The sequence below is a fragment of the Trematomus bernacchii genome, unplaced genomic scaffold (assembly GCF_902827165.1).
Source record: "Trematomus bernacchii unplaced genomic scaffold, fTreBer1.1, whole genome shotgun sequence".
Lineage (NCBI taxonomy): Eukaryota > Metazoa > Chordata > Actinopteri > Perciformes > Nototheniidae > Trematomus > Trematomus bernacchii.
In genome coordinates this window covers 4,290,434-4,305,082 of record NW_022987641.1, presented here as the reverse complement: position 1 = coordinate 4,305,082, position 14,649 = coordinate 4,290,434, and the positions used below count along the sequence as shown (strand labels likewise).

Sequence of the window (14,649 nt, the reverse complement as noted above, 5' to 3'; positions counted from 1 at the left end):
AGCTACCAAATTACTTTGCTGTAAATGTGTGGGGTGACTGTGAGGGGATTTGAGATGCTGTTTGACCATCCGACAAAGCATTCATGTCAAAAATTTGACACAGTGTGACATCCAATAAACCTGTAAGATCAAAACTGTTGCATCGTTTGTAGGGTTCTAACGCTGTTCAAAGTCCACAAAAATGTCAGTGAAGGCTGTTAACATTTTCTTTGTCTACAGCTGATGATTGGGTAGTATCCAACAAGGAAATGACCGAGAAGACCAAGTTTACCATCACTGGGCTGACTCCAGGGACTAGAATCTTAGTTCGAGTCAAAGCCATCAATGCTGCCGGAGCCAGCACTCCACGGACCCTTCAGCATCATGTCATGGTCAAAGAGGTTATTGGTGAGCTCCGAAAACGGTTGTGGAGACTTTTGAAAATGCACTTCCCCGATATAGCTTGGCTCAGAAGTTGATCGTTTTGTAGGAAAACATTTAAACAAACATTGATTTTGACACTCATGGCCGTTTGCTCCTCAGAACCACCCAAGATCCGCGTTCCCCGACACTTGAAGCAGACATACATTCGTAAAGTTGGAGAGGCGGTGAACCTCGTGGTGCCATTTATGGTAAAGAAACCTCCCATCGATTCCATATTCACTTTATCTCTGAGCAGAATTTAAACTGTGTGTGATGTCCACAGGGCAAACCCAGGCCAAAAGTCAACTGGCTGAAAGAGGGCCAGCCCATAGAGCCTACCCACGTCAACATCCGCAACACAGACTGTGACAGCATCATCTTTATCCGTAAAGCAGAGCGCAGCCACTCCGGAAAGTATGAGATGACTGTTCAAGTTGAAAACCATGTGGACACGGCCATTCTTGACATACAAGTTGTAGGTGAGTGTAGTCTTAAATGGCAGTGCATTGAGGTTTCCTCAAAAAGCCCTTCAAAGGTATTTAAAGTTTTAAATGCTATGTTTATGCTGTAGACATCAATGTCAGTTAAAAAGCTTGTTAAAATATGTATTTAAAATAAATTATTATTTCAATTTCAATTCGTAATTTAGTCATCTATCATTCCATTTTGCATTGTATATTGAATTTTGGTTTGAAATACTTGCATTTAACTTGGTGAACCCTGCATCAGCCCAACAATACTGTTGCTCCAACAAAAAATATAAATGATATGACCAAACTCTCTTCTCACATTTTTTTCTGATTGGTAGACCTACCTGGGCCTCCTCAAAGTGTCACGATTGAAGATGTTTGGGGAGGAAATGTAGCTCTGGTCTGGACTCCTCCAAAGGACAACGGCAACGCCCCAATAACAGGCTACACCATTCAAAAAGCAGACAAGAAAACAATGGTAGAACATCAATTTTACAGTGTGTACTAAACTGAAATTTCAAATAACATGGATTCAATATTTACATTAAATTGCTTCAATACGCTTTATAGGAATGGTTCACATGCATTGAGCACTACCATCGCTCATGCATCACCATCACAGAGCTGGTGGTAGCGAATGAGTACTTCTTCAGGATCTTTGCTGAGAACATGTGTGGCCTAAGCGAAACTGCCACGCAAAGCAAAAAAAGTGCCCTCATCGTCAAAGAAGGTAACATTGACTGTAATATTAGCCAATGGTTACTTATCATTTCTGATGTGGGAAAATGCTTCCAAAGTTAGAACTTTGGAACAAATCAAATGCATTTAACATGTTGAAAATATCAATAGAGTTGTTGTTTCAATTGGTGACTATTTTTTCACAGCTGTTATCTAAAGGTACTGTCAGTGATGTTTCCACCCTAAAGTGAGCCTCATTACAGCCTCACTTTAAAATCTAACAGGGGTCGGGTAATAACTGACAGGCCTTTTGACAGTGATGTTTCAGACTCAGCCGATTATAAACAAACAAACATTGTCTTTCCCTCATCACTTAGGGAATTTCCCACATGATACCGCTCAGCGTCAGTATCATGCACAACCCCATTCCTTTACCCTTACCCCAACAGGCATGCAGGTGAAAACGCACGAGTTCACGGACCACGACTTTATGGAGGCACCTAAGTTCACACAGCCGCTGATCAACACTTTTGCTATTGCCGGCTACAACGCTACTCTAAACTGTAGTGTCCGTGCCAACCCAAGGGTAGGTGGGAGAACCACAGGTATAAAGTCGTGTGTGAATATATTACGCTTTGCACTCGGGTAAATAGAAAAGTTGATTATCTTGTATTATAGCACTGATACTTCCCAGTATTTAAAATTACAAAGCTAGTATTATAACTAACTTCTCAAGGATGGGTCCAGTTACTTTTCAACTTGGATCTTTCTATTTTTGTTTTGTTTTGGCCATCCTTCCCCTTGGTCATACTTATATCGTATTGACGAATTTCTTGTCTGACCGCAGGCTAAAGTGGTCTGGATGAAGAATAAGATAACCATCCTGGACGACCCACGGTACCGCATGTTTAGCAACCAGGGAGTATGTACTCTGGAAATCAGGAAGCCCAGTCCCTACGATGGCGGCATGTACACTTGCAAGGCCGTCAACGATCTGGGAGAGGCCCAAGTGGACTGCAAGCTGGAGATCAAAGGTTAGTGTGGACCAGGAGGCGAGCTCAGTGTGCCTCCCTGGATACCCTTTTGTATCTGAGTCTGGTTTCCCAAAGCCTTTCAACTTTCTTATTTTATTAATTTCTATGGCCTCTTACCAGTGTCTACTAATAATAAATGTAAAAAATCTTAGTTTTATCCTCTAAAAGAGACAAACAAATTGATTATTTTAAATCCAAATTGTCCCTTTCTAACGTTTATAAGGACACAAAGGTGGCTATGGGAAAGCAACTCCCCTGTTATACTGTATTATCTGAACTGTGCGTTATAGTCTACCAAAGGGCTGACCAAATAAGCGATGGACATGTAAGTATCTGGAAAGGGTTGCACAAGCTATTCGTAAATTCATGGCCATGGTTGTATATAAAGTATTTTTGGACTTCTTAGAAACCTTTAGCTAGTTCCTGGTGATTACCTAAATTGGGTTGCACCATTGAAAATTAAGGAATGTCTTAACTGCAGCTGTAGACAATAGTATTGTGTTCATCTGTTGCATACAGTAGCATCATCTAATCTAAAGCATTTAACTTAAAGCTTTAGGAAACCAAATTAAGTGTATGTCAGATGTGTCAGCTGTATAATCTCTTTTATTCTACACTCTAAACGGGTTATATTAGCAAGCCAACGTTAACTGTCAGGTAACTTAATTAGCTAACACTGTGTAGTTATTTATGAACAAGTCATCCCTACATAGGAACTAGTCTGTGTAGTGCAAACCATTTTAATCTACTGATGTTTGAATCTCCACTTGAATTTGAATTTATGAACAGTTGGTGCAACCGGCTCCTGGACCACATTTTCAAATTAAGTGCAAATAATAATCAGTTCATTTGTGTGCACATAATATCTGGTGACACTTCCCATCACCACCACATGTAGAGGTTTATCCCCTGTGTTCTCACAAAACTCTGTCCAGTCCAGTCCACCTGGTCATCTTGTTCATCATCACAACACAGTCTGTCCCCAGTCACAGCTCTGTAGGCATAACAAGAGGAACTGTGATGTTTTATGTTGTCTTTGACTATTCTCCATGGATTCCAGTGTCCCCTTTATGCCACAGTTAACTCCTCATATAAAAGAGTTCAGTAATAAAATCTAGAGTCCCTGGTGCGCACATATAACTCCACGTAAACATTTTGTTAACCCCTCTTCTCTTCTCTCTCCCCCAGTCCAAACTCAAGAATTATGAATGTATGTTCTCATATAAGGTAAGCTTTCATATGGTTTTGGCATATGAAGCTTATGTCATTCATTATGCATCTTTCAGCCCGCTAATAACCTCGCTTTTCTCAGTCGGTGGGACTGCAGCAGCTTTTATCGCCATGAAAGCAGTCCCAGAGAAAGAACATGTGCAACCGGGCATTAATAAAGCAATGTTTGCATGACAACTTTGCTAAATTATTCCCCAGTTCTGCTTTGCTGGCTTATTTTAACAGTCCTGTTTGGAAATGTATAATTGATTGCCATAGTCGTTGGTGTGAAATGGAGTGAGTTCAAAGACTACCTCTCATGTATTTTGTGCAACAGATAAGGTAAGTAAACCGTTTTGCAAACTTGCTAACATTTGCTGAAAAATCAAGAGCTGGGAATGAGTTTTAAGTTATGTTGACTTGAAAAATAAAATCAAACAAGATTGAAACAAAGCATACTAACTGGGTACACTTGGTATTATCCACATTCTGTTTGGAAGTGATTGATGAGTTGTGTCTGATGTATCCGTTAGCTTATAGTGGTGGGATGTAACATGGACACTGAAGTTTTGAAATAAATGGAATATTCTGACAGTTAAGGAAGTGGTTTGCTATAAAGATGAGAAAATAATACAAATATCGCATTTATCCATTAAATATGAAGCTACAGTCAGTATATAATACATTAATTTACATATATATCTTTTATATGTATTTCTATAGACGCATATTTGCATGTTTTTGTTTTACTCTACAACATGTATCTGATCTATCTAGCAATCACTCTGTATATTTAATACTAAAGAAATTCATTATCCTGTAAAATGTATAATTTAAATCTTTTTACCGAGTAAACATCTATTGATAATTTACTTAGGGATCCAAGTGCAACTGTTAGTATATTGTGGATTACTAAAGACAGCTTGATTAACCTGGAACTTTTCAGAGATGTGTGACCTGCACTGTATTTCAGTGATTTCCTCGCTTTTGGTGCTGCAAGCCTGTGCAGGGCAGAGATTTACAAACTGAGTGTGCATTGAGTAGATGAGCTTCTCTGACCATGGTTTTTCTCTCCTCTCACTCTTTATCCAGTGCATTCTTGCATTCTGCTTGTTTTGCTTGGTTAGGTTATTGCTCTTTCCTCCTTTTCTTCCTCTCTCTGCTTTTCACTTTCCAAATCTACCTCGGTCCTTCCCCAAGAATATTGTAAGAACGTTTTTCCTCTCGTCCCTCAGGAGGCTTCACCTTCTTCGAGCTCATGCAACGCGGAGTGCCCCTACACCTGATTGACAAGTACATGAACGAGAAGGTTGTGGAGCCAGAGAAGTAAAATTGGATAGACTGCTATGAGACACTTTTGCTTTACAGACATTTGCTGCCAGTAGTGATCCTCTTCTGTCTACTGCTGAGATCTGGAGGTTGAAGAGGGATGATGGCGAGACAGGCGGAGGAGTGTGGAGGAGGGGTCACTGCTCTGTGGTGTGGCATGCTGTGTGCAAGTTTGGAGCTTGTTCCCGTAGAAGAAGAAAATCCCAGCTCACTCCTGTCACCCTTTTGGGTTCAAAAGACTCAGCTCTGATGCATGCCAGCAGTGTTTTGGTTCTAGATTTGATAATTTCATATAGTGTGTAAAAAAAACAAAAATATATACAATGCACATATATAGAAAAGTGGCACACTTACAGTATTTACATGTTGGTTCTTGTTGGGAGTGTCTGTAGACGTTGATAACTTATTTCCTGGGTCTGAAAGAAGGGAAAAGAGAATGTATAAACAAAGGTTGCAGTTTTATGGTGTGTCAAAAATTATATAAGGGATACAATGATAATAGATCAGAGTAATGTTGGATAAATGAACGTGTAGAGCCTTCTAAGACAATTCACATGAATATTTGTTAATTTCCCCTTTTCTGTGTTGATCACTTATGTGTAAAATGTGAGAACAATTTAGAGTTTACACTGGCATGAAACATTATTCTTTTTGATTCATATTTGACGTGAGGCTTGATTGATGCTCAGTCATATGTGCATGCCTTTACCTTTGTAATTATGACCCATGGATTACAATAAAAAGTCATTTAAAATGTGATTTTGTTTTAACTACTCTTTTTAATTTGGATCTCATGTATTAGTATGACTAACTATATTAATTATGGTATACAAAGTGGACTAAAACATTCGCAGTTGTGATAAGAGAATAACCTAGATATGCAAATATGGCTTCAAGCGCAAACATACAATACATTTGCATGTCATATTATTAAAACTGGTTCAAAAAAACCTATCTTTCAAATTAAAAAATGTGGGCTGTACACCACACTATGTCTATAAGATATTGAATTTCACTTCACCAAAAATGTACGCAGGAAATAATACTACTCCTTTAATACAATTCAAGTAATATAGATATATTATTTCATGATTTATAGTCCAAATAATTAAAAATAGTAAAAAGTAAATCACTAAGAATTTATTATGGGAATTCGCAGTTCCACTAAGTTCAAGTACATTTAAATTTGACTCATTTTAGGCCAAATCATACATTAATTAGGGATATTTCCACCAGAATTAGTTCAAGGCAACACGAATTCAGACTTTAATTTCAGGAAATGAAATGCACATAAACTTATTATTAGTTAACTTAGTTAAATACCGTCAAAACAACTATATTTTGTGAGTGGAATTAAACATTAATTATATTTTTGTATTACATTTTGCACTACAAACAAGGAGTGAACATTTTAATTAAATACTTACTGTCAATTGAATATGCTGGAATTGATGGATATACAGTTGCTTCTCCGTCCATGTCTGACTTGTAGTGTTACCTTTGTTTTTTTACGTGATAAATGGAACATTTTGACATTTAATATAGCATTTAATGGTTCTAAACCACCTACATATTTGCCTAGTCTTTTAATTTAAATTTAAACTTCCCGGTGCGCAGCCAAATGATTCCCTTCCGGATCCCCACTTCCTGTGGAGACGCGATCAGAAAGTATCGACATCTCATGGTTCCACTGTGGAAATGGCCTCGTCTAGTCACCTAGCCATACATGCCAAATGAGCTGCTATTTTTTGGAGTTGGCCGAGAGAAGATAGCCCCGTCTAAGCCACTATCGGGCTGGGAGTATTGGGACGTTTACTACGGTAATAGGAGTGACTAGGCAGAACAACAATGCCACATTTCCTGTGGCCAGAGCCGCTGTCACCCGCTCAACTGAAGCGGCTGGAGGAGCATAAATACAGCGCCTCGGGTCGGTCTCTGTTCGAGCCGCCGTGCCAGGTCTACTGGAACTGGCTCGTCGAGCAAACTCCGATATGGATCGCCCCAAACACCCTGACTATTGTCGGACTGATGATCAACATCCTGACCACCGTGGTGCTCGTGTATTATTGTCCCACGGCAACAGAGGAGGTGAGTAAAGCGACCTTGGCCAAAGTTTCTACACGGAGGCTAGCCGCAGTTACCTTCTGTGGTACGGCCAATCCTCCATTCACAAATTGCGTAATTTAAAGTTAACTGGCCACCTACGCAAACTCCACATGTCTTAAAAGCCATATTTTGAAATATTGCTTGAGTCAGCAGTCACCTGGTGAATTCGGCATATATATGATCCTCACAGCTGCCCACCTTTTGATAATAATGTCACTTTATTATTAGGGTCACCCTGCTTGCTAGCGCCCACAGTGTTTTGATCAACCACTTCGGATAGTTGTTGTTCTGGAGTATGCACTGCTGTATGCATGACATTTAGCCGAATTAGAGACGTTCTCTTGATCAATATTGACACGTCTTAAATCACAAGGTGTCACGTTTGCATGGCCACTACAGGAAAGGACGCTTTAAATAGTTTTAAATCGGATTAGTTGTGACATTACTTCCCGGCCTGATGTAGTTTTTGCTACTGTCTTGGAAAGTTGTTAGGCTTGACGTGGTGTGTTATTGTCTGCCCTGGCCCTCTTGATGTTGTTGATGATATAAAAAAAACAGACATTTTAAGGACCATATTTCTGCTCCTGTTCAGTTAGCCAGTAGAGAGAAGGTTAACTAAGCATGAATGCTTAAGGTTAATGTTAAATGGCTTAATGTACTTCTAATGTAGTTATATATTCCTAAAACTGTAACATTAATGCAACATGCAACAAACCTGTGACCTATGATCGAGTTAAACTATCACCAGGTTCACTGTGGGGCAGTGACCCAACCTGGAAATGCATAGGTGTGTGAGTGAGTGTGTCTTTATCAGATTTAAACCTTTGTCCAATCTAACGATGAGAACTTAAGTCCACAGTCCATGCAGCGCTGTCAAATTCCTCATGTGCAAAGGCATTTCAGTCCGTCCCCCGCTTTTCATGTTTTAGCATTACATTCCCCTTATGCTGCACACATAAGGCAAACCTGGCCACTCTTCTTAATAACCTTGTGAAGGTATGACTTTACAAACAAACATATATTATAGGACTTCATATAAACCACTGGACACAGTTAAGATCCGCCCTGAGGTGTGACCTGTGTGCTAACCCTAAACAAGCGGACTCTGTCCCCATCAGGCCATGAGTCATTCAGGACATGGACTTTGGAGAAAACAGCAGGATCTCTGAATATTTAGGAAAGCATGAGATTCTTTCTCTGTCTGGAAACACAGATTATCTTTGTCTCCGTCTCATACATACACAAATGCTCACACACACAATGTTGTGTGTTGGCCGGCTTGAGCGTCCAGATGGTCTTTCACCTTCACCCCAGTTAGAGGAACTCTGGCCAGTCAGCTGGAATCCCTCATTCCCCTTATGCTGCACACTCTAGCCCAGTTTCAAAACCTCAGCTTGAGTTTACGACAGATATACAAAACATTTGTAAGTCTCGAAAACTCATAACACAAATACAAGTGGTAAAATACTGATCAACAATTTAGTTAACAAACAAACTAAAGGGAAATAATCATATCTGCTCTTTTCCATAGAAGTTTAACATTTTATTTTTTAACACTATACAAAAACTAAATGAGTGAAATTAGCCTTTTTTTTTTTCTTTAAATACATATTCAGGAAATGTCTGCTTAAGACATCATATTGATTTAGCTCTCAAACAGACTGGTTGCAAGTAGTTAGCTGCCCTTTGCTTTATGGCTGCAACTCACTATAATTGTCATTATTCATTAATCTGCTGATGACAGTCTTAATTTATAATTGCCCTATAAAATGTCAGAAAATAGTGAAACCCCAGTTTTTCAGTGTACAGGGTAATGCCCTCAAATGTTTTGTCCAACCAACAGTCAGAACAAATACTCCCTTTACAACGATATTAAAAAAAGGCTGAAAATACTCTCTATTGAGAAACTATTATTGAGGATTTTTTGATTTGATAACAACTTTAAGTGTGTGTTGCTCCCACAAAAACAAGGCTGAGGTCCTTCTTGTGAGCAGCTATTTAACAAAAGTCTCTTCCCCTCAGGCTCCAGCATGGGCCTTCATCATGAGTGCTCTGGGCCTCTTCATCTACCAGTCTCTGGACGCCATTGATGGGAAGCAGGCGAGGAGGACCAACAGCAGCTCGGCTCTGGGCGAGCTCTTCGATCACGGCTGCGATGCCGTCTCCACAGGTGCTCTACTCAACCCAAACTATTATTGTTAAGACTATTTAGAACCAGCTGCAGGGAGGTATATTCATTATTTGTCTTTTCTGTCTGTTTTCTTCAGTCTTTGTTGCTGTGGGATCATGCATTTCATGTGGAATAGGACGATACCCAGACTGGATCTTCTTCTGTGGTTTTATCGGGATGTTCATGTTCTTCTGCGCACACTGGCAGACCTACGTGTCCGGGACCCTCCGCTTCGGCCTGTAAGTCCCACGTTCAGTAGAATCCAGCAATACAGATGCTATGAAACCATTACATTGTTATTAAAAGCTATAACCTCACTCTTCCCTGTCACTTCCCCTACAGGATCGACGTCACAGAGGTGCAGATCGCCATCATGACCATGTATTTGATGTCGGCTTTCGGGGGCGTGAGCCTTTGGCAATGCACGGTAACGGAGGACCCAACACCAACAGAAACTATTTCATTTCACTTTATTTAGTAAACCTTTTTCTTCTCCCTTAGTTTTCACACCCAACAACTATCTAATCACTTCCTAGTTTTTAGTCGTCATTCTAGCTCTTAAATAGAATTTGTGTTTTACCTTTACTCTGTGCTGCCTTTGGAGGCTTGACTTAACGTCACTTGAGAGAAGGTAAATATCGGTAGCTAACGCCATGGCAACAGGTCATCTATTGGACATGGTCTGGCTCAAAAAGCTGATGATGTCATCGGCATTTATTTGTTGCTTTGCCCTCCCATCACGCTCGGCATGCCTGCGGCTTTCATAGGAGCACATTTCTTCTTGGGGAGTTTGTGTCTCTTCACTAATTTGACCTTCATGTGTTTCCGTAGTTGCCCCTCATCGGAGTGAAGATGTACGTCTTCCCCGTCATTGGCATCTGCGGCGGGGCCTTCTACTCCTGCTACAACTACTTCCATGTGATTTTGAACGGCGGTGTTGGCAAAAACGGCTCCACTGTGGCTGTAAGTCAACACACGTATTCACGCTTTTATAGCAGATGTGATATTGCGATGCATGCTGAACATAATTTCCTTCTGTTCAGGACACCAGTGTGCTGAGTCCCAGTTTGCACATCGGCCTCATCCTCGCGCTGGCCTTCATCATTTTCAAGAAGTCGTCCAGCGAGCTGTTCGAGCACCACCCCTGTCTGTACCTGCTCGCCTTTGGCATGGTCATCTCCAAGATCTCCAACAAGCTGGTGGTACGTTCATCTTGTCTTTAAGTTCTAATGATAATGATTTCGGTCATGGGTGTTATGGCAGCACCCATGGTTACCATGGTCCAATCAAAGGCTAGGAATATTGGACCTACACTGACTGAAATACCTAGTTCTGGTATTGGTAACAAAGGGGTCGATGAACCCATTTTTTGGCTTGTAGTTTTTCATGTGTCATCTGTTGTCTTTACTGAGGGACTTTAATACAGAATTTATTCAACCAGTGTTTTATTTCCCTCGTGTATCTCTGTAGGTCGCGCACATGACCAAGAGTGAGCTGTGCCTCCCGGACACGGCCTTCATCGGCCCCGGCCTCCTCTTCCTTAACCAGTACTTCAACAGCTTCATCGATGAGCACATAGTCCTCTGGATCGCCATGGTCAGTGTTTGACACTTGTATTGTAGTATTAACGCCTCATTCTTTTTGAAAGGGACCAACTCTAAAAGATTTAACACCCTTAACAATCATCAAGTTTAGCTACAGTTAATTTGAGTTTGTCCTATTCAGTTTAGACTAAAAATGATGTAGAAAAAGGCCAGATTTCATTCCTGAAATGTGGAAAAGGACTTGTTTTTTATTCCATAGGGCTGTGTAAAATACAAAATGTGAATAGCTAAACAACAAGTAGGGTCTGAGCAATGTTCACTACAGCTTGCAGGTTATGTTTGAGCACAGTCAGCACGGTGTGACTTTCACCTTTAGCGATCTAATCAGAGAGCCATAATGGATTAAGTTTAAAGTTCCTTTAAGGCCGATGAGATGACTTGACGTAAACCTTCTTCCATGATGCTTGTTAATTCATCTGGCTTTGGTTTAATACTGTCAGCTTTGACATGAAAGGATAAGGTCAAAAACAGGTTCAAGGCACCGTTCATAATACTGTGATTTGCAGGGTGAATGTGGTAAAGTAGTACGTAAGATAAGCATAACAGTTGGCAAAACTTCACTACTTGAGGTTCCAAAGTGCATGGAAAGAAGAGTCTGAAGAGGTAAAACTTTAACAATTGTATTTTGGACCAACGTGTTACTGCTCGTAGATTTTTATCAACAAGTTAGGTTAGCCAAGACATGCTGGCAGTTTTCTTTTTAAAGCGGTTTGGTTGCATCACTAAAAGGCGCAGCCACACAGGTGTGACCAGTTCTTCTGGATGATTAGACCTCAAATCGGCACAGGTGTCTCCAGTAACATTAATTACACCCAGTACTGTGTATGCTGGCTCACTGGGATACTAACAAGGATTAGGGGACATTGTTAATGTGATCAGTTACACCTGTGATTTTACTACTAGGAAAAAGCAAAAATGATTAAGGTGTTAGTAGTTGACCATGGTTTAATCAGACCGGTATATTACAGATTTTTTACATGGAAAAATCTAAATTAAAACAATTCTTGGAAGGAAGTCAGGTGAATACAAGTGCAAAGAATGACATAATATACTCAACAATAAACTAAGATAAGAAGGGTGTTATGTCTTTACATTCTGAACAAACCAAAGCAAGTTTCTATGGACCAAAAAAGTGATGGCTAATAATTTAGACTTACCCTTTTTAATCATTCTATAAAATCTCATCAAATGTGTATTTATTTTATTATTTATTCGTTTATTTTTTCAAGATTATTAGGCATTCTGGAGGCAATTCTTTAGATAATTGTCCTGTTTAAAAGTCCACCAAAATCTCTAAATCTGACAGTAGGTAAAGGTGGAATAATAAAATAACAGTACAAAACTTGCCTTTAGTATTCTTTTTTAATGCTAAATAGTTTCTTAAAAATACTTATTTTTATTATCTTTATTTAATTTTGTACCTACTATTGCAACTTTCTTAGATTGTTTATGTTCGCACCAGCAGACACCAAAGCAAATTCCTTGTATGTGTAAACTTACCTGGCTATAAACTTGATTCTGATTCTCATAGAGATATATATATATATACACATAATGAATTCAGATGCTGATCTCTCCCATTCCCCGTGCCCGTGTTGTGACGTTTATAGTATATTTGTATCCAGCCTTTGATGTCTGATCGCCTCCATCTTCCTCCAGGTCTTCTCTCTAGTTGATCTCGCACGCTACTGTACGGGGGTGTGCCTCCAGATCGCCTCCCACCTGCGCATCCGAGTGTTCAGCATCACGGCACAGAGCCACGGCAAGCACGACTGACCGGTTGCCCGGCGGGAGGAGGCGGGGGGGGACGCAGACCTCTCCCCGCTCCTGAAAGCAGGCGATGACGAGGATAGACCTTCCTCGGCCCTGATCCACTGCAGCCTTGACAAAGTGACCACATCCGATTGAAACTGCCTCTCTCACAAGATGGAAACATAAAACCAACTCATCACTACAAACCAAAAAAAGAAAAAAAAAGCATGGATCAAGATATTGAATGAAAAAAGAACACGGAACCAGAGCTTCCCTCAATTTCCTCATTGGCTGTTGTAGCCAAACATATTTTAATTTAGACATCATTGCATGTTGTCAGAAAAATAAAGTTTAGATTGTTACATCTACTTCCTGCTTACTCTAATCAAATACCAAAATATTTTCTTTAACAGGTACTTTATAGTTTGGGCAAATATCAAAGCATTTATCTGCTTTAAATCATGTTTGAAAATCTGTTTAAATACATAAATATATAGAACTGCAAATGAGGTAAAGCTCTTTGATATATGCCCATACTAAATGCAGTTCCTGAAAGTGTTCTTAATTAGTTTTTATTTATAAAATGAATGTTACTCAATCTGGCATTAATCAAGAAGGCAAATTAAAATTTTAAAAGGACCATAAAAACCTCAAATATTATCCAATGAAGTTTGCAATGTGGAATGGCAAGTTGTCAACGCGCTATGTGACGGGGCTACGGTCGGTGTTAGTGTTGAAACATTACGACGGCTTTTCTATCAGGCCTCATACAAACCACTTTTTATTCATGTTTTTATTCACTGTTACTCATCTCATACTGCAATCCTGGAAAAAGAACGTAAACACACTCACCTCGGCCTCTTAGAGAGCGCTGTCGCCTGATGAAGCACTAACACTCGACTCGTACTGCTTTCTCTGTTCTTCTCCCTGAAGGGCTAATAGTTAATTATTTGTGATTGTACAGAATTCAACTGAAAACGCCTTAAATATTTTTGTTGTAATTACTGTTTAACTTGTGAATATTTAAAACAGCTTTGTATGTGTTTTTTTTTTCTCCACTGAAGTATCATACCAGACAATAGTAATAACACAATGCTACTGGAACTGTTCACTCATGGTTTCTTCACTTATTGTGTCATGTATCGGTGAGCGATTCATTTGGTCCTTGAAAGATCTGTTGGATTATCAGTAATTTTGCATTGATTTAACATTACTGAGTTCCTGTAATCTGACCGACTCATTATTCAGGTTCATTTGGATCAAAAGGGATATTTATGTAGTGCCGCTTAACTATATATAAGGGTCAAGACAATGGTACTCTTGAGTTTTATTTTGGAAAAATAAAATGATCTTCCTCTGAGATTCTGCTCTTGCAGGATATTGGACATTGAAAAGCAGCATGTTCTAAAAAGAAAGATCATTTCGCATAATTGACGATGGACTTTGGAACTATGCATTGAAATGTACGACTTTGATTTCAACACCATGTTGCACTGTTCAATAATAACAGTAAAACACCTTTCTACTAACAGAAACTGTATGGGTGGAAAAGATTGTAATAAAGAAAAATATTTTTCATGTGGTGCGTTGTTACTGTACTGGTGTTAGCATATTGGCGTTAGCATTTAGCTGAAAGCACTAGGTAAAGCCTCACAGAGCTGTATGTCTTGTTTTTGAGAAAGTTTGGATATTTTTACCTGTTTGAGTATCAAATAACATTTAAAAAAAAAAGTATCTAAGCCAATAAGTCAACTTCAAAATATAATACCTTCAAGATAAGCTTTTTGAATCTAATTACATGTTTTCAGAACAAAGGAATTAATATACATTATGGTTGTTGCCATGAATGCAGTGGTGTTCACATTACAATATCAAAACAAACGTAAGACATAATG

General features: G+C 39.4%; 2 protein-coding genes across 4 annotated transcripts in view; both read left to right on the top strand.

The window, feature by feature from the left end:
• mybpc1 (myosin binding protein C1) overlaps window positions 1–5,881 on the top strand; it is a 30,684-nt gene extending 24,803 nt beyond the window's left edge. For 2 of the 3 annotated variants that reach the window (XM_034133372.1, XM_034133371.1), the window contains 8 exons: window positions 220–387; window positions 523–611; window positions 686–881; window positions 1,211–1,350; window positions 1,443–1,602; window positions 2,000–2,136; window positions 2,398–2,584; window positions 5,029–5,881. In XM_034133372.1, coding sequence (XP_033989263.1) covers window positions 220–387; window positions 523–611; window positions 686–881; window positions 1,211–1,350; window positions 1,443–1,602; window positions 2,000–2,136; window positions 2,398–2,584; window positions 5,029–5,123 — 1,172 coding nt within the window. In that variant the 3' untranslated portion in view covers window positions 5,124–5,881. Of the gene's footprint in view, window positions 1–219; window positions 388–522; window positions 612–685; window positions 882–1,210; window positions 1,351–1,442; window positions 1,603–1,999; window positions 2,137–2,397; window positions 2,585–3,772; window positions 3,812–5,028 lie in introns of all 3 variants that reach the window. The other variant, XM_034133373.1, reaches the window with a different exon arrangement.
• An 883-nt stretch (window positions 5,882–6,764) lies between these two features.
• On the top strand, window positions 6,765–14,332 carry chpt1 (choline phosphotransferase 1). The gene is made up of 8 exons (XM_034133527.1): window positions 6,765–7,210; window positions 9,251–9,398; window positions 9,496–9,637; window positions 9,741–9,825; window positions 10,230–10,361; window positions 10,442–10,600; window positions 10,869–10,994; window positions 12,662–14,332. Exons 1-8 carry the CDS (start codon window positions 6,971–6,973, stop codon window positions 12,776–12,778), a joined length of 1,149 nt encoding a protein of 382 aa, XP_033989418.1. The 5' UTR covers window positions 6,765–6,970; the 3' UTR covers window positions 12,779–14,332.
• Window positions 14,333–14,649: the final 317 nt, after the last annotated feature.